The 27,136-nt window shown below is 34.7% G+C and overlaps 1 protein-coding gene and 1 pseudogene across 3 annotated transcripts; one reads left to right on the forward strand and one right to left on the reverse strand.

Moving 5' to 3' along the window:
* Positions 1–5,454: 5,454 nt before the first annotated feature.
* LOC145813373 (luminal-binding protein 3 pseudogene) lies at positions 5,455–6,581 on the forward strand (annotated as a pseudogene). Its single transcript, XR_014356377.1, has one exon. The product of XR_014356377.1 is annotated as a luminal-binding protein 3 pseudogene (transcript).
* Positions 6,582–11,357: 4,776 nt separating this feature from the next.
* On the reverse strand, positions 11,358–22,832 carry LOC114278699 (protein ROOT HAIR DEFECTIVE 3). Of its 2 annotated transcripts, none has more exons than XM_082908661.1 (23): positions 22,615–22,832; positions 21,770–21,919; positions 21,250–21,316; positions 21,047–21,149; positions 20,240–20,310; positions 20,054–20,117; positions 19,898–19,963; positions 19,708–19,755; positions 19,575–19,637; positions 19,364–19,420; positions 18,735–18,893; positions 18,584–18,652; positions 18,395–18,486; positions 17,572–17,650; positions 16,728–16,893; positions 15,574–15,698; positions 15,020–15,282; positions 14,819–14,915; positions 14,578–14,739; positions 13,429–13,533; positions 12,497–12,591; positions 12,292–12,388; positions 11,358–12,079 (listed from the first exon to the last, which is right to left on the reverse strand). In XM_082908661.1, the coding sequence occupies exons 1-23, from the start codon at positions 22,616–22,618 to the stop codon at positions 11,849–11,851; spliced, it is 2,433 nt and encodes an 810-aa protein (XP_082764787.1). In that variant the 5' UTR covers positions 22,619–22,832; the 3' UTR covers positions 11,358–11,848. The 2 variants fall into 2 exon arrangements, with proteins under 2 accessions (XP_082764787.1, XP_082764788.1); XM_082908662.1 differs by having other exon boundaries at positions 12,497–12,587; positions 13,425–13,533.
* Positions 22,833–27,136: the final 4,304 nt, after the last annotated feature.

Raw genomic sequence — 27,136 nt, forward strand, 5'->3', positions numbered from 1 at the left:
TATCCACTTAAACTTGTGTAAGGAGATGGACAGAAGTTAAAGTTTGTTCTATATTTGGTAAGTAATGCCAGCTGGAAAGAAGGAAGATTTAAGGAAAATTGTGTTCGGTGAAGCTCTCAAATCATAATTTTATCCTTTTATTTGCACCTTTCGTTGGAATAGAGTTTTGAAAATATGATTTGACATCAGGGGCGGAGGCAGCATGTGACCAGGGGGGTCACGTGCCCCCCTTGGATTTTGGATTTTTTTTTTTTTGCAAACATAAAAAAAAATTAAATAAAAAATTACAAAAATATTATTATAGTGAAATGTCAATGACATTTTAAAAATTATGAAAACAATAATGATTGTTTTGATTGAAAATGAAGAGACTATTATAAATAAACTATATTAACTATGAAAATTTTTGAATGTAACAATGATGTTATTATTAGTGATATGCAAGTATAAGTAATCTCACTATAAATATATGAAATTTATTAGATTGTTAGTTACATTTGACATGTGAGGTTCACTCTTTATGCGTTATTTACTGTGTGGGTGATTTTCTGACCACATTGCCCGCTTAGTAACCAGCTGGAGAGCACTGGCAGAATAGATGGCACCTGACTGACCTGTAACAGAAATATAAGAATCCCGTGGTGGTTTCGACCACCCGGGGGCACTCCGACGATCAAGTCAGTATATCTCTCAAAGATAAATCAAGTACTAAACTCACAAGCTTGAGTATCAAAAGCATACCTTACACCCATGGGGGTGCCTCTCTTTTATAGCCAGTACAATCCTAGTCCCAAAAGGAGCCTAACCCTAATGGACTTAGGATTACTGCTAATCTGGGACTCCCAGTGGGATTAGGATAAACTCGAGTCTTATCTTTACCCAAACTGAAGTCTTCTCCCAATCTAGGACTCTTGTCCATATCCAAGTTGAGTTCCCTCTTCATTCTAGGACTCTTGTCCCTTATCCGCTTATCTCGGATTCCGATATCTTCGGAGGCAACCTCGGCCTAGCCGAGATGACCTCGACACAACGACCAAGACACGTGGCACCTCGGTTGACACGTCGGCGTCACCTTGCCACATGTTGGTACTCAGAAAATATATCTCCACATTTACCATTAGTGGGTGATATTGCATACCAATGATGACGTGGTATTACCATTATATTCAATTTTTAATCAAATTTTGTATCAAAAAATAATTTATCATTATATAATTTATTTTAAGGCTTACATCTATATTTTTTTTTTTGTATTGTCCATAATACACTAGTTACAAACAATTTTTTTTTTTTATATTTCCTGAAATCAATCGTAAAAAATTTACATGACATATTTTTTGTAAAAATTATTATAATTAGTGAGTGCCCCCTCTAAATTAAATTTCTGGCTCCGCCACTGTTTGACACCCACTTTTCAAAACAAGTATACCTGGTCATCCTCTTAGACAGGCCAGTTAACCGGAACAGTGTTCAGTTTTTTATTTTTATTTTTAATACACCTGTTATTTTTATATTTTAAATAAAAAATATTTTGGAAATTTTTTAAAAATTTTGTATGAGTTTTGAATAAAATTTTGGATTGTGTGTTTAGTTATGAGTTGTAAGTTTTTGAATCAAATATCATATGTCACATCATTCATTTCAAACTCAATTCAAAACTCTTTTCAAAACTCATAATCAAACAAATTTTCTATACTCAAATCATAATTTCAAAGCTTACAAACTTAAAATACAACTCTATTATCAAATCATAATTCTAAAACTCTTCCAAACGCTAAAAAATTGCTTCTCTATAAAGTGGAAGGTGCAGTTGGATCACTTGATGTTGGACCGGTTGAGCATATCATAGGTATCATTTGATCTGTTCATTTTGTATATGTATATATAAATTGTTTATAAAATAAAAAAAATAAATAGATTGATTTAATTATTATAGCTATATTTTTTCTCTTTTTTTTTTTTCAATAAATTAGATGATAAGAAAACAAACCTTTGTATATGTATGTCAAGTTAGCCTAAAAACCTTTGTGTATGCATGCCAAGTTACAAAAAAATGATCAATCTGTGGCTCAATGTGTATTTTTGAAATATTTCCATATATAAAAATTGAGAAGGTGGGAATGGTAGATATTTCATATGCAAGGTCCATAACTTGCATACCTGGATCTCCTGAACCTTGATTCAGATTCAATATAATTGACACCCCAACTCAAGCCTGTCACATTTATATGTATATATGTATAAATTTGAAATTAATTTGCAAATAGAATTTATATATATATATAATTCACGTTGAATGATAGCATTTTTTTTTTTCCTTGAAATGAAAGGACCAGATAAGGATATCATTTAGCATATAAGTTTTTGTATGAAATTTTTGTTGAGGATAATGATATAAAAATAAAAATTTTATGCAAAATTTGCATACAAAATAATGTGGCCTTTTATGGTATTTTAACTTCAAATTAAAAATTTATCATTGTAACTTATAATTTCAAGAATACTGAGACTCGCATCATTCTAATTAAATTTTTTTTGTAAGGAATTGGTAATGGCAGTTTTAGAATTTTGAATTACAATTGATAAGTCTTTTTCCTTGAAATGAAAGAATTACAAAATTATATTTCATATTTTAGGGGTGAGCATAGTGCGGCTTTGAAATACACCAAGACCAAACCACTATTTACAGTTTCATGAAATTTAGAACCAAATCGAACCATGAAAATCTTGAAACTAAATCGAATTAGAAAGACGTAATTTGGAATCACATTTTCTTATAAATGTTGTCATCGTTCAAAATACGATCACAACTTGCTCAAATATTAAGTAATATTTCACCATTTTATAAACAAAAATGTTTAAATGGTTGTTTACAACTAGTTCTACCATTATACAATAACATACTTGCAAGAGCAGAAAATTAACAACTTATAAATATATATGAAATATTAATAAGGTATTCGAGTGTGTACCATCAATAATAAATTTTATATATATATATATATATATGTATATATTTAAATAGTTCGGTTTGATTCTGAAACTAACTATAAAATTACATACAGAATCATGAAGTACGATTCACCTATTTTAAGAATTAAGACCGAACTTTGCATTGAAAAAACAAACCAAACCACACGATTTGATCTAAACCAAACCAGTTTACGATTTCTTCGTTTTTTTACTCCATCCTATCGTTTTCCTATATAGGGAGGGAGAGAGATTTGCACATGAAAATTAACTTAGCTAGCCTATAGCCATCCAGCTGTAAATGTATGTATAGTCCTCTTATTACGAGACTCTAGTAATTTAAGAGAACCATTTCACAAAGTCGCTTGAAGTCAACTAACCATTTCACTGAGGACCATTAAGAAAAACAACTACTACACTTCAGTACTTCTATAAAAGCCACAACAGAAGTGTCATAGATGAGCCTAGATGCAACATCAACAATGTAAGATTTAATCTATAACATGTATAGATAAAAAGGAAAGAATAAATTGTGTATTGATGGATGTATTTAATGTTATGGGTTAGCTCCTTTATATAGAGGAGTTACAAGCTTACAAGCCAAAAGAGAAAACAGAATGATTAAAGCATACTAATTATTATACTAACCTAATTATTAAAGTAATACTTTACATATTATATTCTAACAGCCCCCCTCAAACTCAAGGAGGTTAGACACAAACCAACTTGAGTTTGGAGAGAGTAACAAAACATGAAAGTAAACTGATAAATAAAAACAAAACAGGATAGGAGACACGGTATGGTCGTGTCAGACAGTTTACGGGGTCATGTCGGACCGTTGTAGCAGACACTGTGTGGTTGTGTCAGACCGTTGTAGAAGACAGTTTATGGGGTCATGTCGGACCGTTGTAGCAGGACAGTTTACGAGGTCATGTCGGACCGTTGTAGCAGACACTGTGTGGTCGTGTCAGACCGTTGCTGTAGAAGCTAACCGGAATAAATGTCGGGACAGTTTACGGGGTCATGTCGGACCGTTGTAGAAGCTGACCGGAATCAATGTCGGGACAGTTTATGGGGTCATGTCGGACCGTAGTAGAAGCTGACCGGAATCAGTGTCGGGACAGTTTATGGGGTCATGTCGGACCGTTGTGGTGATGCACCAAGGGGGCGACTTAGGGAGTGCGCCATGAGCGACTTATACATGATACTGTGTATAACCCCCCCTCAAACTCAAATAGGTGTGAAGATAGAAACCTATTTGAGGTTGAAACAAAGGGATTGATAAAGCTGACCGGTGTAGAAGACACTGTATGAGTGTGTATATAGGCTGCCCAAAAGGTATACATGGATATAGATATCAAGCCCTCAAAAGTCGTGCCCTCAAAAGGGGTGCCCAATCTTTCAAAAGGCGTGCCATCAAAAGGCGTGCCATCAAAAGGCGTGCCCAATCCATAAAAAGGTGTGCCGGACATGATGGCGAGGCACGTGAGCGCCTTGGCTTGCGCGCCCGTTTTGTCGTCTGTCGGCAAGGGGCGCGCGATGCGCGGATCGGCCCTGGCTATTTAAACCAAGGTTGAGGCGGAGGCTGTGCATACCAGTCTGAAACCTCTGAAACCAACCCTTCTCTGAAAAAAAAAAAAAAAAAAAAAAACTCTGCCGCTTCGGAGAGAGAAACTTTGGAACACTTTGTAGCCCAGAAAATGGCTTCGTCTTCCCGCGGGCTGCTCACCCTCTTTCCCGACCTCAACGAGTCAACAAGAGAGAGAACTGGTGCGGTGGCACTGGAACCTCAACCAAGCGCCCCGGAGTTTGCTCCGTTGAACTTTCCGATGCGGTCTGTGGAGCAAAGAATGGCAGTGCAGTCGGATGTGGAGGCCAATCAGTATACTTTGAAGTCATGTGTGGAAACCATGACTGCGGTTACAAATTTGTCGAACCGGCTGCAGAGTAGGACAAATGAGGTGTAGCAGTTAAACGCCCAACTGGCTCTGCTCCAACGCATGTATAAGGATGCGCGAGCAGAGATAAGTGTGCTAAAGGCGGAAAACAAGGAGCTGAAGCGGAAGGCCACCGTGATGTTCCGATTTGGAGGTCCGCCATATGCTGCAGTGGAGGAGTATGGGGGAGTGAGCGTGCCCAGTGGAGTGGGAAACACGGAGGCAACACCGGTAAGAGCCGCCCAGGACGGAGGCAAGAAGAAGAGACCGGCAGCAGAGTAGATAAGAAAAAATCCTGCCTGTGGATGTGTTGTGTGTTTTTGTTGTTGTTGTTGTTTTTTTTTTTTTTTTTTGTGTAAAATCGTGATCGGGGTTGATCCCTGAGATGAATAAAATATGATTTGTTGTGCAAATTGGTAAATTGTGTTGTTTTTTTTTTGTTTTGTTTTGTTTTTGGTTTTTTTTTTTTTTAATATAATATAATAAAAAGAGATATATATATATATATATATAATAAAAAAAAAGTGGAGAATAACATGATGTCTTCAGGGATCGTGTTGAATGATGGTGTGCATTGGGTGACCTTTCACAGTGGGTGGGTCACATGGGAGAGAGAAAAACAATACACATATGCATGTGCTCTCTCTTGAGTGGGAGATTGAGTGGGTGCCCCCATGTGCGTTGTAGAGAGAGAAGAGAGAGATGGGTTTGGTGGGTCAAAAGTGGTAGTGAAAGCTGAAGACAAGGGCACGGGTAAATCTGAGAAGATTACCATCACGAACGACAAGAGCCGTTTGAGTCAAGAAGAGATTGATCGGATGGTTAGAGAGGCAGTAGAGTTCGCAGAGGAAGATATGAAGGTGAAGGAGAAGATTGAAACAGCTGTGAAGGAGGCCCTTGAGTGGCTCGATGACAACCAGAGTGCCGAGAAAGAGGACTATGATGAGAAGCTTAAAGAGGTTGAAGCTGTTTGTAACCCAATCATCACAGCCGTTTATCAAAGGTCAGGTGGTGCCCCAGGTGCCGGATCAGAAGATGGATCGGAAGACGATGATGACCGTGGGCCACGAAAAACAAATACCAAACGGATCTGGTTGTCAATGGCTTTGGGTGGGACTTGGCCGGAGAGCATCTCTGCATAATCTTCGAAGCCCTAAATGCTTTCCTCCTGTGAATGATGCAAGCCGAAATTCCCTTGTTCCAGAACCCTCCGGGACCGTCTTCGGCGCTGGGGAAGTTCAACCGTTTTGCGACGGCACCGGTGGCGACGATCGCCGAATCGGCGAGGACGGCCTTGGAATCGGCGAAGACCTTGAAGGGACGAGTGGAGAAATCGACTTTCGTCACGGTTTCGGTGAAGATCTCGGTGCCGAATGTGAGGGATTGGTTTCGGCACTTTGCCAGTAGGTCCAAGCCGAGGATTCCTTCTGGGAAGCCGCCGGGGGAGTGCGCGACGTCGGTGGTGGTGGTGAGCTGGCCGCCGGGGGCGATGTTGTTGAAGAACTCGTGGATGATGGTGTTTGTGGTATGGAGACTGGTGGTGAGGACAGAGATGGAGGTTCTGTGGTGGCGGTGGTGGATGATTTCTGCGATCCTCGATGTGAGTCGGTGAGTGTTGGTAGCTCTGCTGGGGTTGATGATTGTGGGAAGCAAGTTGAGACTTCTGTGTTTGATGGAAGTAAGCTTGGGATTGAGCCATACTCTGTGGAGGTGGTGAAAAACTCCAGCGGGCAGCGAAGGCATGGTTGCCGACCGGCTGCCCGCCGGAAAGAAAGGAATATAGGCCTAAATCTTATAGCTCTGATACCATGTAAGATTTAATCTATAACATGTATAGATAAAAAGGAAAGAATAAATTGTGTATTGATGGATGTATTTAATGTTATGGGTTAGCTCCTTTATATAGAGGAGTTACAAGCTTACAAGCCAAAAGAGAAAACAGAATGATTAAAGCATACTAATTATTATACTAACCTAATTATTAAAATAACACTTTACATATTATATTCTAACAAACAAAAAATGATATAGTGTTCATATTTGTCATACCCCCATTATTTTACATGTACAATTACATATATTATGAATCACCATACTTTTTGCTGGACTATATGTATTGTGGTGGTCTGGTGTCCATGTTGTGTACATGTCATGACCATTAATTTCTCACACTTTCCCTACATTAGGATTATTTAGACTATATATATGTGTTGGTGGACAGTTCATGAAAATTAATTATGTCATTATCCACAAAGCCACATTCTAACTGTTCTATGTGTACAAAAAGTTCCAAACACATGATGCACATATGTAAAATAAAAAATATTCACATCTATAGTTGCGAATGCGAACATTTGCATCGCATCTATGCATTCTGTATTTAGATCTTTCTGTGTCTTTAAACTTTTTTAACTCTATTTATATTAGAATAATGTATAAAATAAATAAAAAATTCAGATAGAATGATGTGCTTCAGTATAGATTTTTTAACTTCAAAATAAAATAGCTATGAAGATGATAATATCACATTATTTTGGTAATGTTTTTAATATAAATTTTATGTATAAATAAAATTTAAATTTATGCATTTTTTAAGAAGCTGGTCAATCAGCAAAGGTGGATGGTCAACCAACAAAAAGTTCATGTGTAATTTAAGTACTTGCAAGGAAAGGGTTGAAAACTTATTAATCAACGGGTTATAGCTTGCGTGGGCATTTTAGTTCCTAAAGGAATGTCTAATGTAACGTTTGATGGAGCTTTCTAAATATGATTTAAAAATCAGAGTTGTATTTTAAATTTGTAAATTTTAGAATTAATACGATTTGAGTGTAGAAAATTTGCTTGGTTATGAATTTTAAAAACAGTTTTGAAAAGAGTTTTGAATTAAGTTTGAAATGAATTATGTAACATATGATATTTAATTCAAAAACTTACAATTCATAATCAAACACACAACTCAAAATCCTATTCAAAGTTCATAAAAAAATTTAAAAAAAAAAAACTGGAAATATTTTTTATTTAAAATAAAAAAATAACAGGTGAAAAAAAAAAAAAAAAACGTACTCTGTTCCGGTCAACTGGCTAGACATCCTGGGGGACGACCGGGTTAACCAAATTTTCCGCCTAAAAATGAGTTTTCAAAAATAAATGTAGAATTAATTTTTGAAAACTACAACCAAACACCACGTGCAAATTAAGAGGTGGAATTACAATTCCAAAACTCTTCCAAACAGAGCCTTGGATTTTATTCTTAGGCGTGAAATGGGTTTAACTCCCATTAATACTAATTTAACAATTAAACACTGGCTTTTGCCGATTCAAAAGGGGGGAAAAATTTAAAAACTTAATAGCTTTAAAATCTATTTAGATTTGATTTCTATACACAACAAACCCAACAAGCTTTTAATGAGTCAAAATTGAATAGCATTGGTTCGTTTTACAATATTACATACATATCTAGAAAAATATATGGATCAAATTCATTTTAAGTGTAAGTATAACACACATCATAGAAAGTTTCAATCTACACAATACATTCATATTCTTTATACTTTTCTAAATATTTTTGTAAGTGTATAGTATTTTTAAAGTTCAAATCATAGAAGTATTATGTAAAAGGAAAATATTAATGAGCACTTCTGATACATTGTTTAATATTAAAATTTATGTAAAAATCATTTTGAAAATGATTATAAAATAAATAATAAATTTTTTATTTTTTTTTTAGCATTTGTTGGCATTGTGGTATGTGGAATTTCGCAGAAATGATTTCTTAAACCCTCTCAGTGAAATTATTGCTCACATTCGGCCTTCGTTTGGTATGTGAGTTAGTTTTTTTTTACTTCTAACTTTTTGATTATTTTAGCCCTTGTTTGGGAACATACTATTTTAATAATTTTTTGACTTTTTAATTAGAATATGAGATAAAAAAACTAGTATATTTAGAATGACTTTTTAATTTTTTAAGAAAAGGTGTGTAAAAAGTATAGAAGAAATAGAATCTTTGACTTTTTGGTATAGGTTATAGGCTTTTTGGTTTTTTTTAAGAACTTTTTAGCTTTTAGGCTAAAACATTAGCATGTCAAACAAGACCTAGACTGAGGCTAAAAAGCCTCGTTTAGAATAGATTTTTCGGTATTTTTGACTTTTGTGAGAGAAAAAAATAAAATGATTGTGATTTGAATGTGACATTTTATCTTATTAACTTTTTAGTTTGTTTTATCTTTTTGTGACTAAAATAGCCACAAAAAAAAAAAAAAAAAACTCATGCCAAACATAGCCTCAATTAATTTGACAAAAATTAATTTAATAAATGAGGATTGGAGTTGCAGTTAATCCACTCTGATCATCCAACTAAAAGCCATGTGTCAAATATATAATTTCAGAATCCTACTTATATATATATACATATACAGATTTCAGTGCTTATTCATACAAATAATCCAAGAATTTTTGCAAACTCCTAGTCATATTGGAATGATAAGAATTGAGAATCCCAAACAGGGTCTTAAAAAATATTCACTCCCTCATCTTCACTATCAATGTTACATATACAAAATTTATACACAGAACAATATTTAAAACTTCTAATACATGATTTAAATTCATTAATATGCGAGTTAATTAAATTTTAACGGTATATTATTTTTGTGAGTATATTGAACATTGCGGTTGCCAAGCCCTTGCCGGGGCTTGAATCTTCAACCTCAAAATTCAAAGTTGTTTGAGCAGCTGCAATACAAACATGTTGGTATTGGAGAAATCTTATATCAAAATATACCAATCTTCAAACATTAGGTCCTTGTGAGAGTGTTAAAGTTGTTCCAACTTCCAACTACTGACGTACGAGCTTTAAATGCAAGTGCAAATGATTTCAAAACTTTTACCCTAATACTTTAATGCTGTGTTTGGTTGAGAGATTTGAGGAGGGATTTGGAAAGGGAAATGGAAAAGGTAGGTGAAATGTGAAAAAAATATACCTACATTTCACATAGTTTCACACACATTTTCCCTTTCTATTTTCAAATCCCTCCCTAAATTTCCCAACCAAACACAGCATAAGGGTCATGCTCCGGAGCTCTAATTAGAGCTGTAACAGTGCAGCTCTAATGAGCTGTCACCTATATTTATAAAAAAAAAAAAAAAAAAACAGTGAAGTAAAAGACAAAAAAGAGAGAAGAAAAAGACAAATTAGAGATGCATTAGAGGTCCTTTTTTAATAGTCCAAATCATTTTTGATACTTTAATTGGGCTTAACCTAACCAATGTTAGTCCCTACCAACCCCGAGACTAGTTTTAGTCACTTCACTTGGTACATAGGGTCGCCATATACCTACCATTTTTCCATATGAGAATCAAAACTTGAATATATATGAACAAAACGTCTATCTATCTGTATAGAAAGAATCGGATACACAATACATAGATAATGTATTTACAACTATAGATAAAAGGGAAAATTTATTCTCCCAGACAAACTATCTAGATTTATTTAGGTATGTGTTGTGTGGTGGAGATTAAATTTATGTAATGTAAGATTTATATATAAAATAAATCTGAATCATGAGATAATAATTCTAGATAATTTTTAAGTTGATAAGTTTGAATCCGTAGTATTACTCATGGATAAAAACATGTTTATAATTACAAATATGAATATTTTTTTTTTATCTCATATCTATACATTCTGTATCTGATTCAATCTGTGTACATAGCATGTCAGAGCCAATGCAATGAAACTTTTGATCTAACCTCAACAAGTCCTCACATGCTCTCTTCAATTCCTCATTAAATTCCTCTCTCCGTGCAATTCCCAGTCCAATTCTCTTTCTTCACCGTTCAAATCTTATGGTTATAATCACGTGCTTTGAACCTTGCGTCGCGTGACTCATCGATTTTAATTTTATTTTATTTGTATTATCAGATGTATGTGACAAGATTTTATTTTTTATATTTTTAATAAAGAAAAACCAATAGACAAAACATAAATGCACGTATAATTTTCATACGATAAAATATTTTGACACATATAATAAACCTTATATGTGAGACCCATCATTTATCTACATCTCATTAAAAAAATTTCCACATAAAACTCATTTTGTATCTTTTATTTACGTGAAAATCTTCTACATTCATAACACCGGTCACTAAAAATGTAAACAACTTGGATAAGGTCAATACACAGTTCCACTTAATACACCTATTGTCGAGTCGAGGGCTTGTAATCCAGTGGCACATTCCCAAGAGTCATATAAGAGATTTGAGGTACAAACCTCGCCACAAGCGAGGTGGGGTATCTGAACTTCACTACCTAGCCACTACCTAGCTTTGCTTAACAACTTTCTCTTCCTATACCCTTGGGAGTATGCTAGATATAAAACTATATTTCACATTTAAAAAAACAACTCTCAAACTTCACTCTACACAACTACATGAGACAATTACAAATGAGTGAGAGGACAATAGTTTCATAGCAATTTTAGTTTGGTTACAGATGGAAGGGAAATTTGCCTTTACAAGCTATAGTTCAAAGTACTGCCCCAGAAATGAAGAATAATACCCATTATTTCTCAGAAAAATACAAAGAGGCTCACTATTGTCAAAATAATTATCTTCCAAATACAATGGAACACACATATTATGCTTCTCACCATACAAAATTTAAAACAAACCAGAAACACCACCATAGGGTAGGTAGGATAAAGAACCTTGTAATTCATCCCACAAACCAAAAAACAAAAAAAACGAAAAACTGAAACCTATAGTGGGGGCATTTCACAACAAACTGAATCGCTGCCCTAATATATGGCACCTACACAAAAATCAATGCCTTCAAAATCTTGTTCATCGCATACTACTAAAAGTTCAGCGGTTGAACCGTGTGTGCAGCATCATCAAACAGGAGAAAAACTGCTCTGTGAACAGCTTACTTCACTTTTTCATGTGTCGACGGAGTATTCGGTCCCGTTTTCTGCCGATGTTACCTCAGACGAAGCAGTGGATGACAAATCACCATTGTTGTTGACTCCACTCTGAAAGGTCTTTGGCGGCAATGGATGGTTCCTCTGAGGTTCAGTTGTTGCAGTCTTCGTTCCCTCCTCAGCTAGTTTCCGCAGAAGGTTCATGACAGTGGGAAGGAACTTGGTAGACAAGGAGAGAAGCCCAGGCAGCTGATCCGAGGAAATTACAACATAAAAATAAAATAAAAAAATTAAATCTTAATATTTTCGACCAGACAGAAAATTGTGTGGAAGCTTTAACAAATCGATCAAGAATAGGAGTTTCTATAATTTGTTTCTTTTAATTTGCTTTTTAGCACACCCAAATAGATTCAGACCATGAATAAAATTAAAAAATAAAAAAAAGATTGTTCGATACTCACAGCGCCATTCCGGAATTCACCAGAGATGTCAAGCTGAACCCATAGGGCTTTTACAAGCAGAAAACCAACAAAAATTAGACCTAGATACAAAGGATTCCTGCTCATGAAGAAATGTCAATAGTCAAAACACAGTAGTAAATGAAAGGGAAATCCACAAATTAAAATCCAACAAAATGAACTCCACAAGTACATGGAGAATATAGACCTTAAAAGTGTCATAAATTCATTGAACCCCAGGACAACCAAGGCAACCATTGCCCATGGAGGTGGCAACCAATTGTTATTGCGCTTGCTAGCTTCCTGAAAAGATAAGAGGAAATCCAATCACAATCAGACACCAATCCCAACATGAGAATTAGCAATAAATTTACTGTGCAAGACGAGACTACTAAAAGGACCCATGCAAGTATGTTTCATCTGAACTAGAAAATACACAATTCTGGTGTATAGGCTAGTCAAATAATACATATTCATCAACCAATAAAACAAGGTACACCCAGGCTGAGGTATACCAGCATGAGAACATTTTGGGCCAAGCTCAGGCTAGGGATGAAGACGACTACAGCCAAACGCAAAAACAACCCCACTTGGACATCAAAAAACCAAACCAAACTAAGCCTGGTGTCCCAATCATGTTCATAAGGGATCTGATGGGGAAATTTATTTATTTTATTGAGTCACCTAATGAATACAACTACTAACACACTTAGCTTACATATGCATTACTTTACAACTACATTCCTTTTGGATGCTAGAAGATGCCCTCCTAGTGCTTGACTTCTAAAGTGCTAGTACAAAATAGCTTGCCAGTACTTGATCACCAAAGCCAATGATCATATCACTTAAGAAAGATGCGAATGGGTACCAAAAGAACGATGGGCAAGAATAATGTGGTAGTCTCACACGTCTAACAAACTACCTACTTATATGCTGAGCTTCTTAGTCACAGTCAAACTTTATACCTTAATGCATTAAACCCCCACTGGTTCTTGCTTTCTTACTTACTATTCTCTTGTCATTCCCATGTATTGCAACTTCAAGGGAAAAATAAATATCTATAGGGGAGGTGAGGGGGAAAGCAAAAGAAAATAAAGTTAAGTAAAGATTTTTAGAATCCTAATGTGTAAGATAACATGCCTGAGCAGAAATGGCTTGAGTCACACTGTACTCTGTCTCTGCCTTGAATTGCCTCCACAAAGCTTTGCACTGGACCGGCGTGATCAATGTTTTTGATGATGGAACCTGGTTACCAAACATATATATATTCAAAGATGTATAAAACAAAATCAAGAAGAACAAAAAGCACAAGTATTCAGTCCTTTACAGCAAAGAGCTTAGGCTATCAAGCATGTTCTCACTAATTTTGCAAATATATTGCCATTGTAAGTGGTTTTGTGTTTCCCTCTGCATGTGTGTGTGCACCTACATGTGCGCCACATAGAGAGCACTGAATCCTGAACAAGCATCAAGTACTGTTTGGAAGTCTCTGGCATAGAATTATTATTACAATTTAAATAGGGAAATTTATTAGAAAATCCCGTTTCAAATGTTTGTATCCCAATTACCCCATAAGATATTCTTATATTCTAATAAGTCCTATTATTTAGACATTTGATCTACCAAATCCTAATTCTCATATTTAAGGTATTTTATGGACATTTCTACCCTTACAAATATTTTTTGAACGGTTAGCAATTTGGTGATATAAACATTCACATTGACGTGTGAATGTTCACATTGGCAATGTGAATATTTACATTAACATGTTAACATTCACATTGATGGTGTAAACATTCACATCACGGAACATTCACACTATAAATGTAAATATTATTAGGGGGTATTTTGGTAACTATATCATTCATAGGACTTATTGGAATATAAAAAAATAATGTAGACTACATAGAATATAAGTAGGTGAAAAGGAATTTATGAAAAAGTGCACCATCTAAATATCAAGATACAATTATAACTTTCACAATACACCTGAGTCTGGCTCACAACAAATCCAGACATGTGAGCATGCAGTTTTTGCAGTTTGTACAATAGTGGACCTTTTTGAAGAAATTTTTTTTTTATAAAAATAGCCAACAAAAAAGTTGCTAAAAACACAGTTCCCAAACTAAAGTTATAAAAGAAATAGTTCACAGAGGTTCACGAGACTTGCACTAGAACAATCCATCCAATTGATAGCATCCCCCGTGTTCTTTTATCTAATAAACTTTGTCATCCTATAGTAACTTAAAAGGTTCCACACAATCCAAAGCTTAAAGCAGACAATTTCACCTCTTCCCAAGTGCTAGAGGCCAAGGGGTCAGCTGATGTAATGGTCTTATTGGCAGCACCACCACTTCTGGTATCCACCAAAGCAACGACTAGTGTCTTCTCAATATTATCAGTATCATCATCCAAACGAATTGCAGCCATAACAGAAAGCATCTTCAAAGACTGAAAAGGAAATTGTCATCAAATATAAGCAGCAGAGACCCAAATGCAATATGAAAGTGTAAGATGAAGTGTATCATACTGCGGAGCGAGCCATTTTGGTGATTGCTCGAATGTCTTCCTTCCCACTCCAGATCCGTGGCATTGAATCAGAATCATGGCTAAATATTGTTGAAAATCTGTGGGTGGTTTTACAGTCAGTTTCAGTAACCTATAGGTTAAAACAATTGAATCAAGCTATTGCAAGAAATTTAAATCTCAAATGCAACAACGACCCAACTACCTGTCCTTCATACGGAAAAGAACTCTTCCAGCTTCTTCTTTTGCCTTCGATTCGATAATTCCTCTTGCAAAATCCTTCAAACTATTGAGCATCTTATCCTTGGTTTGTTCATCCATGTCAAAAGAAGAAAGTGCTGCAGATAATCCAAAGACAGCTGATTCTGTCTCACGGCGAAGAAGTTTCCTTATTGCTGGCCAGGTATCATCACCAGCTCCGTCTAAAAGAGCATCCACAGGTCCTAATAATGCCTCGTTCAATTTTTTCTGCAAATTTTTAGTATTATATAAGTTCCTTACAAAGAAGACAGACTAATAAAGGGACAAGATTCTCTAAAGTTTTTGAAGTCCCTAGATATATCCAGCTTTGCCATTTGCATGTATAACTGCACTTGACTACAGTTGATCAAAACAATTAGCAAGTAATGACAAGTGATCACATAACCACTGTGTATGGGATCATATCGATGTTTGTTCCTATTTTGACTCAAAAATTGTCACCATAAAAGGACACTTTCTGGATGAACTAAGCAATCCAAAGTTTATAGATTAAAATACCTCATACTGGGTTGTAAGTTCAGACAGCTTGGCAGCACGAACTGTATCAACATGAGCATCTATATCACGCCGAAATTTATCCCGCACTTTAGATGAATCCCAGGTGGCCTGTTCAATGATGGCATCTGGAAAACATTTTGGTCAGTATCTAAAATGCACTTAGTTGGAAAGTGACCAACTTGAAGTTCAGCTTATTAATCATCTAAAGCATGGTTTCAAGCACATTCAGCACCTCATACCAGGTTCAAATGCTTTGAAAAATTTTATAGGAGACATTTTCCGTGGGAGCAAATAAAAGCAGCGCAATTTTTAATGTTGCAGAAGATGCACCTCATACCAGGTTCGAATGCTTTGAAAAATCTTATAGAAGACATTTTCCATGGGAGCAAATAAAAGCAGCGCAATTTTTAATGTTGCAGAATATGTTGAAGCATCACTAGTTCAAAATTAATAATTGAAAGAATAATCCTTTTGTACCTTTCAAAATGAAACGGAACTAATTTTTCTATCAGCGCATGCAACATAACTGGGTGAGAAACTTAATTGATATTTACATTTCAGTGTGAACTGCCAAGTATGTGAACCATAAAAATACTACAGTAGCATTCAACCTTTATACTCAAAAAGTAACGAAGAACTTCCATTATCTCCATCCCAAATCTAAACTGAAAAGCAGTACTATTGCTAAAGAGGCAAAGGAAAACTGCATACTTATCGTCCACATTGAAAATGAAATCATGGCAAGAATAGGAAAGGCAAAATTACAAAAATCAAAGTAAAAGGAGAAGTGTGTTCTTTTAAAAAATCCCTAACGTTGTGTTACACATAAATTTTGTTTCAGTGTAACAATATTTGTTATTCTAAAACAAGTTTTTCCCTATAGGAGAAGTAGCAGTTGCAGACGAACTGTCATAGATAAAGGGAGCATAGTACAATAGAAGCAATCACTGAAACAGATGGCTAATACAGAAAATAAACAAAATTAAAACCTGTAAAATAAGAAGCCCTTTTTGTTTTACTAATATAAATGCCATGATAAAGGGAGTGTAGTATGATCAAGCAAACATGAAACAGATAGCTAATAAAAAGAATAAAAAAAATAAAAATTGGTATAATAATAAGCCCGATTGTTTAACAAATGTAAATTGCATTACCTGCACATGCTTCATCAAATTGAATCATGAAAGATTCGCTGCAGTCATGAGCAGCCACTGAAAATCTTTCTCCTCCATTTAAAGCTTTATCAAATGCTTCTTTGAATCTATCTAGAGTTCCTGACCGTATGTGTCCCAACATAGATTGATAGGCAGGTTGGACAAGCTAACAAATCAGAGAAGACAAGCAATGAGAAAAGAGGACATAAATTGATAAGCCCTATACACAAAAATTTACAGATGTAAGGAAACAATGAGAATCATTCAATGACATAGTGATATCGAGAGCCTCCAGAAATGAGAAGCTCAAGTAATCAAGGCCTCCCCCCTATGAGCTTAACAGGGAAGGGAATATTAGATGAAATAGCCAAAAACAACAAAAAAGAAATGCGGTATAGGAAGAGCAACTTGCATAGACCACAAGGACAAACAATTGCTTTGTAGAGCAGAGTTGCTCATCTAACCACCACCCTTAAAGTGACTATTTTTTTCTTTATGCTACCATGTGAAATCATCTAGGATCCACAGTATCAGATGTTCAGTATCAAGACACAAACATGTGGATGAGAGAGAGAAAGACAGAGAGAGAGAGAGCTTGAAAATGTTTAAGTTCATGTCAAACTCAGTTTACCAATTCCAGCAGTCAGCACTGCAACAATTCAGACACCAATATTACGAATCTCAGACGATTTATTATCCTTGGTTTTATCCATCCTTAATTGTAGATAAGACACAGATTCTAACCATATGCCAGATACAATATTCTAATACTTCTATCATCCACATAAAAATAAATGGTAAAAAAATCCAAAATCCTACAGATAGTGCCATAAAAAGGCATTACTTGAAGCAATTTCTCTTCTAACTGCTGCCGCTTTGCAGATCTAACACCTTCGTCAAAATATGTAGCCTCCATGTCATACCTGAAAGAAAAAAAGAATGTACATAACTCAACTTTGTCATAGACATTTTTTTTGATCAGTGACTGTGATAGACACTCAACATAATTCTTGAAGAGATATAGAAAACGTCTAGAGCATCAAAACAAATTTTCAATGACAACGTATCTGATTTCAACAAACAGTTTGAAAATAAATGCTTAGGTGGCTTGCACTATCTCATAAACAAAGAAAGCCGATGGACCAAACTGCAATGAACCCCCCCCCCCCCCCCACCCACCCAAAAAAAAAAAAGAGAGGGGGGAGGAATATTCCCTCCACTAGCATCAACACCAAGCTACTATAGACCAGGAATATTGGTTTATGATACTATTTCTCATCATACAAATTATATTAACTCGCAAGGTGTCCCAGAGGTGAGGTACATCATATTGAAAATTGCTTATGGTGCTTAATTAAGAAAAGTGAACTGGTAAATTCTAGAATAATCACAATAAAATATAAGGAAAAATTAATTTGAATATTCAAAAGGGAAAACAAACTCAATTCTTAAGACCAACATGTTGGTAACATCACATAGAGAGGTACAAGATTGGGAGTAGGCAGAGTTGACAGGTTGCACAGGATTTCCAGCATTGGGATGACGAGGATTTGATGACATGGAACCTTTCTTAGTAGTGACCACAAGCTTATACATCAACGACACTAATCATAAGCTGCTGCTGGAACACTGGAAAGCAAATATTGCACCAGAGGATATGTACTTACTCTGACAGACAAGTGGCAAGAATAGAACTAAGCTTCTTCCCAAAGCCTGATACTGGCTGATTTTGTACGACCTCATCTAATTGACACCACTCCTGATAGTTTTAAATCATATGGCTAGTTTAAACACAAGAACGTTAAATAAAAACATGAACTAGAAACAAAAACTATAAATAAATGGAAAGCAAGTACCTCATTTGAAACAAAAGATGAAAGCTTTTCACTGGAAATTTCTTCACAGCGTACAGTAGCCACCATAACCTAAACCATAAAACTATGTATATAAACAATCTCCAAACATATCCAATTAGTAGCTTTCCTATAGCATATTTACAACCCATACCTTGTGGGCAGGAAGGTCAAGGTCCTTGTTCTCCTTGATAACTTTCCAGATCTGTTGTGCACTAAAAGAAAACCCTGAAGCAGGAACTACACCCCGCCTATCTCCAGCAAGCCCACCAGGTGCTATAGACTGGTAAAATCGCTGCCTTAAACTAATGACCTTCATTATACAAAAAAATAATTATAACCAAATAACACACAAATTTATATTCCAAAGTTCACTATCCAAAAAGTTAGCGTTGCTTTGAAATTAATAGCTGAAACCTAAATAATGAATTAGTAAAGAAATAACTAAGAGAATTCAATGCCGCAGAATAAGGTATTTAGAAAATATGAACTAATTCAATTTGAATTTCCAAGAAAATAAAATAAAATAAAAAATGTACTGAAATCCAAAAAAAAAAAAAAATCATCAAAATCACCAAGTTCATAATAAATCAGATTTGAAATGGGATTATTTCAAAAAAAAAAAATATTGAACTTCTATAATTTTGTATTACATAAAGCTATAAAACAGGTAAACACATGATTTTGTCTAATGTGCAAGAGTTCTTCTATAATTCTATGTCCTTTACTTATAATAATAAGCGGCATAATTTTACATCAGTCTGGTACTCTGCGCAAGTGTACCTGCTCTTTAAATTGCTCTTCTTTCTCCTCATAACTAGAAAGAGCCACAACTTCAACCTACAATTAAATCAATGATTAGAATTTTATATAGATGCATAATCATTCATTCTCAACAAATAAATATAAACTTATATACTTGCATAATAATTTGTTCTCAACAAATAGATAGAAACATGCCTAAGCTCTTTTTTGAGTAGGACTGAAATCTTACATTAAAAAATTCACTTAAGGGAGTTTCCTTGTGAGCTTCTGGCTTAGGAACGGAGTCCCAAATCTGCATCCAAGTAATAGTTAGATAATTGACAACAAGATTATAAATGATAAACAAACACTACATACATTACCTTCTGAATATCTTCTCTCAGAACAGGTTCTAAGTTTTCCAAGGGCGTCTGCACTCAAAGAAAAGGATAAATGTACTCAAGATTCAGTTAAACAAAAAAATAGCCTTAGATCAAGGGATTAGCTAACACTAAATAAGTAAAAGATTTTCTGTCTAGAGCTGCAACATGAAATAAGAAGAGAGGAACGTACCCTCGTTTTATCACGTATTACAAACATTAAAGTTGTTTTACGTGGACTAAATAATCGCATCATGACCTGTACAATGACCGAGGCCATCATTAAGTGGAACAGATTACAGTGCATGCAATTGAAAATAATAGCACAACACAAGTACTCGGGAGATACCTGGAAGACAGTTTTCAAAAGAGGTTTATTTGCAGCCTGCTCACGGCCAATGTCATGACACCACCTAAATAACATAATTTTCAGAAAAATCCTCATATAAATTACAGAATATCACAACAAATCACTCAAATAAATTGCACATGATCCGTACGATAGACTGCTTGAGCTGCATAGAAACCAACTTACATATTAATTAGCACTATATCTGAAACAGCAAGGGCAAAAAGGGCACTCTGCTTCTCGAATGCAGTGTCATCCTGAAAAGTAAAAATAAATAAATAATCACTAACTAAAAAAATGACATGGTCAACCCAAATGAGAGGGGATTATGTGCTTATTTGTAAACTGCACATAGAGTAAAGTATAGGGGTAAAATGAAGTTTTCCCTACATTTTATTTATGAATAAATTAATATTTTGCAAAAAAATCTTTTTTTACTTAGTTATAATATAAAAGTTAAAATACAAATAAATATGGGAGACTGTCAGAATGGTGTCAACTACAAAAAAAAAAATTGTAAATTTAAATAAACATTATGTAAATACTAAAGTGCTACAAAAAATTTGAGTTTTTTTTTTTTTTCTTTCTTTCTATAATCCGATGGTTGCTACAGATTTTTTTCTTGATTGGTAGTTTTACTTTTGATTCTTTGGGATTCATAACCCAACTTTTGCTCTAAATTCCATAATGTGAAAGAGGAGAACAAAGGGACAGCTACTCAAGCAATGTATACACATAAATGCATATATCTATATATAAACACGCGACTTGCATATTATATACATGGTAAATACAGTCAAGCGCCCATTCACACACATATATGTTTATAAATGTTTTATTAATACATGTTGTCCAATGTCTACAAGAAAACATTTCAGGTATTGAGTTCAATTATTGAGTAAGATATGAAGTAAATATGAAACCAATAGAGACAATCAGAACCATGTAGCCGTATGAAGTTATAATCATAAACAAAAGGTTTTGAAAAGGCACCTCTCCTCGTTCTCTTCCATCTGTACCCTCCAAATCCATTACAAGAGTGCAAGGTTCAATACCAGCACAGTTTGCCATCCAAATACCTTTAGTCGTTTGAGACCTGTGTAAGTGAGAGAGAGAGAGAGAGATAGATCTTGTTAGCTTAATGATGTCTAGCAAAAGATAATGTAATTTGACCTGAGATATCTGCGAGTACATGCCTTCCCTTAAAAGCATCCATCTCCCTAAAATTGGTCCTGAACAAATGATTTAATAGAGTGCTCTTCCCTGTTAGAATCATGAAAGCCGTCATCAAAATTATTGGATGAAGTAATAGAATACCTAATGCCAAACTAATGTATATAGGTAGTACATGTGAGCGAACCAAAAAAGCTAGATCCACAAAGAAACAAAAGAAATGCCCTCGTTAGGAAAGAAGTCAGAGGATAGTTAAAGAAAAAAAACTTGAACTTAAAAAATTGTTGTAATAATACTAAGTAAAAGAAAGAGATAGCATCATGCATTTGATTGCTATAAAAAAACTGGCCCAAGTTTATAATACCCAAAAAAGGTACAACGATACAATAACTATTGATATTTATCATCATCTTGTTCAAGAGATTGACCATACATTACAACCGGACACTAGTAGTGCAAAAATGCATGTGTGAATAGTGACCTCATGTAAAATCGCCTCATGGAAACACATTACCAATACTTTATGGAGAGAAAAAATCATACCGCTACTTTGTGGGCCCATGATGGAGACTACAGCATAAGAAAGCCCACACTCAGCCAATTTCACATCCTTCATAAAACTCTCAATTCCGGCAATATTGAAAGTACCATCCCCGTCAATGAGGTGAGTAGAACAACATTCAGTGTCTTCACCTGAAAAAGTAAACAAATACATCAGCGAGAAAAATATAAATCACAACTCCTGAGGTGGGGCCCATATTCAAAACAAATCTCAACCGATCAATACACTTTTTGTGATCCATTATGTGTTCTTAGCATTAGTGTAAAAGAGTCTGTTGTCTAATGTCTTTTGTAACCCTTTATTGGTTCCTGTGAATGAATATATGCATCTTTGAACCTTACATTCAATTTTTTTGGTCTTGCTCATAAAAAAGCTCTCCTTAACCGGACAAACCCAACATGTTAAACCCAGTTGGGAAGATAAATTTGATACATGGGATCAGATTCCAATCATGCCATGACCAAGATTCAAACAAGAAACTGTAATTTTATTTTCTTGGCAATCAAGTGAAAAAGTAGCCTCCGATTATCAAAACAAACCAACAATCAACCCTTGATTTTGGATCCAAATTCCAGAAACTAAATTGGATTATGACAAAATCAATGGCATCGGAAATTAAAAGAATCGTAAAGATTTTAAGTTTATTAAACCAAGAAACGCATATAAATCATTAGAGTTTTGCGTTATTACATCAATTAAAACCCTAGCGATTATGATTTGCAATTAATTTCCAGATTAATAAAAGCGAATGAATAAGAAAGAATGAATTTGGGAAATGAAAATCGCAGATCAAATGGATCAGAGAAATGGAAGTTAGAAAACGTACCCATTTGTGAGATTTCAATGGGAACCTGAGAAATGTTTGAATCGATGATCGAAGCGAAGAACAGAAATCAAAGTACGATCTCGAATGTGCATTCAAATACCTCTCTCTCTCTCTCTCTCTCTCTCTCTCGATCTTGCTCTTTAAAAGTGGGCTTGACTGTCCGAAGATGGAAAAAGGGGCCAAAATGAAAAAAATTTAATAAGGAGCCAGGATGGACTAATAAATAATTTAAATGGGATTTTGATAGTAAATAATAAAAATATGCTATTTAACTTTTTAACAAACTTATATTTTAGAACTTAAAAAACAAACTTATATTTTAGAACTTAAAAATTAAAAATCATGGACCTCCATGTTATTATGCCATTATTTGTGGTTTTAATTAAATGAAAATTCGTGGTAATTTTGTAATTTTTAGTCCCAATAAAAATATGTTTGGACTACAAATAAAATCATATGAGATTATATCATTTTGTATAGAATAATGTTTGAGAGCTCGAAAATCCTTCTCCCCTAATCCCCCTAATGTCCAAAACGACTAATGTCCAAAACGACGTCGTTTTGGGCATTAGGCTTTTTTCTTTTTTTTCTTTTTCTTCTTCCATTTTCAGTCTGCAGATGAAGAGGAAGAGAGAGAAAAAGAGGAGAGGAGGAGAGAGGGAGAAAAAGAGAGGAGAGGAGAGAAGCAGCTCCGCCGCCGATCGTCCCCTCCTGTGCCTCCGTCGCAACAGCTCCGACGTCGCAGCCCCGCCGCAACTTGTCGCAGCCTCCGACCGCCGTCGCCCCGCTTCCGCCTCCTCCTCCCCCGAATATTATGTCCCCTCCAGTCCCTCCTCCTCCTCCTCCTCCTCCTCCTTCTCCTCCTTTCTTCCTTCTTCCTTCTTCTTCTTCTTCTTCGTTCGTTCTTCTGATCTGCAAAAATAAATAAATAAAAGAGGAAAAACAGCGTTGTTTTTTATTAGGGGGATTCGAGCTACGTAACACGGCTGTTTTGTATAACCTTAAATAAATTTGTAACTATTAACCACAACTCTCCTATCATCAAAAAAATTTATCATATAGGTCATGAAGATTACCTAACAGTTCACTTACCCAGTGATATTTTCTTTTTTCTCCATATATATATATATAAAGTCATATTTTTTAAAACTCTACTATTTATTAGACACATCCCTAAAATTCTCGAGTGACATGATTATTACTCCTCTTATCATTGTGATTAATTTTGTTGAATTCCCGTAAAGTCATTCACTTTTTATGATTGATTATTGGGTAATATTAAGAATACTAAATTTTCTACTAATTAAATGACTAAATATCTCACATAGGTGTGGAGTCAGTAATTTTGTGGACCCCACACTTATGTGAGACATTTGATCATTTGTTTAGTAGAAAATTTGGAACCTATAGCATTTTCCTTGATTATTTTTTAAAAAAATTATACCTATTAATTGATATATCAATTAATGTATTAATGGATAATGTGTTATTATTTTAAAAAATTTAAATCTATGTAGTTTGCATAATGGATAAGGTTCATAATTTTAAGATGACAATGTCATAATATTGTTAGCTTATTTTTCTTACGAGGGAAAATATTATAAATGCGACCGTGCCAGCAAGGATTGAAAAATCCTTACAGATTAATTTCAAAACAATTATCAAGTAATTGCATTGACGGTTCTTTTGCCTAAATAAAGAGCATTTCAAAATCACCAAGTGTAGAAAAAATAAAAATTAAAAGAAAAAAGAGGGAAACGGAGACGGAGAAAGATGATTAAGTGAATAATCAAACTAACCATAAATTTATCTCTACTCCTATACTTCAAAAATGAAGTTTATAAAATAAAGTGTAGAGAACTTACCTCCACTCCTATACTTCGAAAATGAAGTACATAAAATTAAGTGTAGGAAATATAAATGACAAGAAAAATATAAATCAATTATTTTTTATTTGAATTTTGAATCTTTTACAATGTAGCCATTAATGACTATTTATAGGCAACAATTTGTAAGAAAAAACTACCTAAAACTACCCACTATTCCACTTCCTCCACTTCATACTCCATGATTTTCCATAATTTCATTCAATCTCCACTTCATGCTCCATGTTCTCCACTTTGTTTTATATCATCTTTCCACATTTCATAACTTCTCATAACCTCCAAATGAGTAGAAAGCTGCCACATGTCCTGCAATAATAAATAATAAAATTACAGATTTATGGTGCTAACATTACCCCCCGTGGCCATTAAAATGATGTTTACTTAAATTTTTGAAGGGTCGAACCAAGCATATGACTAATCTAAGCAACAAAGTGTTTCGAATAACATCAACAAAGTATTTCGAATGATATAATAGCACCAATAAAGTGTTTTGAATGAACATGAAATTATAACTAGATGTCTCGAATTATATATATGCCTTGAAGGGATATTACATATGTGCTTCGAATCAGTATCAATCTTTTGAAGGAAATTAAACAATTATGTTTTATTCGTACTTCAAACACTTAGAAAACTTAAAACCTTTTGAAGTAGGCTGATGTTGCTTGCACTTAGAATCATTTAGAACGTCATATTTTCATGATTTATCTTAACAAGCTGTTACACACGTTAGCTATTATGGATTAATAACAAGCTTCGAAGGTGGTATAAAGAACCAAAATCATCATTCGAAGGTCGAAAGTGCCGACAAATGACGAATTAAATCCTTAAAAATACTCGGCAAAGTTTCGAAGGTTCACAATCGCCATTATTGTTTCTTCGAAGCTGTTAATGCAAGATGGAGCACTTCGAAACTTACAAAATTATGGCAAAAAGGCTTTTGAAACAACTTTTGGCCCAACATTGTGGTTATTCAAATTTTGTATGTTCTAATTCACACATAATTAATGAAAATATTAATTTTGTGCTTCGAATCAATTATTAATTATCTGAAGACACCAAAATCATTGTTCTTCGAACCAACTTTTGTAGAATATTAGTTCCATTTTCATGTAACAAATGACTATAAAAATGTTTATCAATAAAGCCACTAATTATCATGCAAAAAATAGGCATTATTTGACAATTAATTAATTGTCATTTTACATATATTTAAAGGGAGGTAAACATTTCGAAAGTTTTCTCGTCCCATTTTACATTTTGAAGGTGTTTATTGAAGACAAAACCACTCTTCAAAAGCCACATATGTTACTAAAGGATCAAAGTCATCATTCGAAAGTGCTCACAATATCTCTTCGAATCAAATCCAAAGAGTTGGATTACTATGAAATTAGTTTGGCATTTTAACTAGCCATTAATTGCTATCAAATGATATTTCAATGAATAACATGCTTCGAAATGTCTTGGGATGTGCTTCGAAGGTAATTACAAAATCAAATGGTGATGGTTTTATGGATCACCTAATAATCATATTTTTTGCCCAATATATTGCAATAACGAAATATTATTTGTTAGCCATTCCATCAAAGTCAACGTTTGATGTGATCCACAAATCCAAAATGGATTTTGAACAACAAAAATCATGGTATAGTGTGACCATAAAAATTCATACTTTTTGACACTTTGAAAAATGTCAAAAATTTTGAATTCATGAATAATGACTTGTTCATTATTCTTGACTATGTTTGTATTAAAAACATGACTTTCGCCAAATTGATTTCCATAATTATTTGGCAAAGTGAGCTGTTTTTCCATGTTAGCCATTAATGGCTTATGAAAATCACCCATAGTGTCACGACCTAAACCCGCCCCTATGGGTTTAGTACCATAACCGGCCAGTAATCTGAGATTACCGAAGGCCTGCTTAACAGAAGAACAGTAATACAGAGTACAGGAGCTGGCGGAAGCCAAAACAGTAAATAAACAATGTCCAATGAGCTGTGACAGTCTCTATGCAAAAAGACTTTTCATTCAAATATATACAGTCAGACAAAACAATATGTACATATACACAATCATTCAGTTCAGGGACCTAATCCCTATTAAACAGTACCGTAACAGTCTATACAGTCATACAAAACAGATACGGAGACAGACGGGGAAATTAAAAACACCCCTAAGCCATAACTTGACAGGCTCGGAACCTCGCAGTGAGGCACAGTGGTTGGCTTGACAAAACTGGAGCTTACCCCGACGCTTCTAACCACGGTCTGGTGCCTGTACACCTACATATATATATGAGCAGTGAGCTAAAGCCCAGTGAATAACACAATGCGTAAAGAGGTTGAGAATGAATGTCCTTACAGTAATGAAAACAGTTTATTAATTCAGCATATCAGTCATTCAGTCATATGTGGTACATCCATTAGCATAACAGTACAGTAAATAGTAGGTCTTAAAAGACCGGACAGTAAATGATGGCCATCAATCAGTAACAGTAGTGGTTCTAACAAGGGAACCGACAGAGATCTCTGTAACAATAACAGTAAACAGTAGTTGCTAAGGATGCCACAATACAGTTCAGAATATAGGACATACATTCATTCAATTAACAGTATCAGTTCAGAAAGCAGTAC

The sequence above is a fragment of the Camellia sinensis genome, chromosome 15, assembly GCF_055761805.1.
Source record: "Camellia sinensis isolate YWXY chromosome 15, ASM5576180v1, whole genome shotgun sequence".
Classification (NCBI taxonomy): domain Eukaryota; kingdom Viridiplantae; phylum Streptophyta; class Magnoliopsida; order Ericales; family Theaceae; genus Camellia; species Camellia sinensis.

Excerpts from the sequence above, each read along its gene's own strand:
- LOC114278699 (XM_082908661.1), bottom strand. Across the intron at positions 19,421-19,574 it reads CCTTAAGTGAATTTTTTAAT|GTTGAAGTTGTGGCTCTTTC; the intron begins GTAAGATTTCAG and ends ATTTAATTGTAG. Across the intron at positions 15,699-16,727 it reads ATTTGATGAAGCATGTGCAG|ATGCCATCATTGAACAGGCC; the intron begins GTAATGCAATTT and ends AATGTTTTCCAG.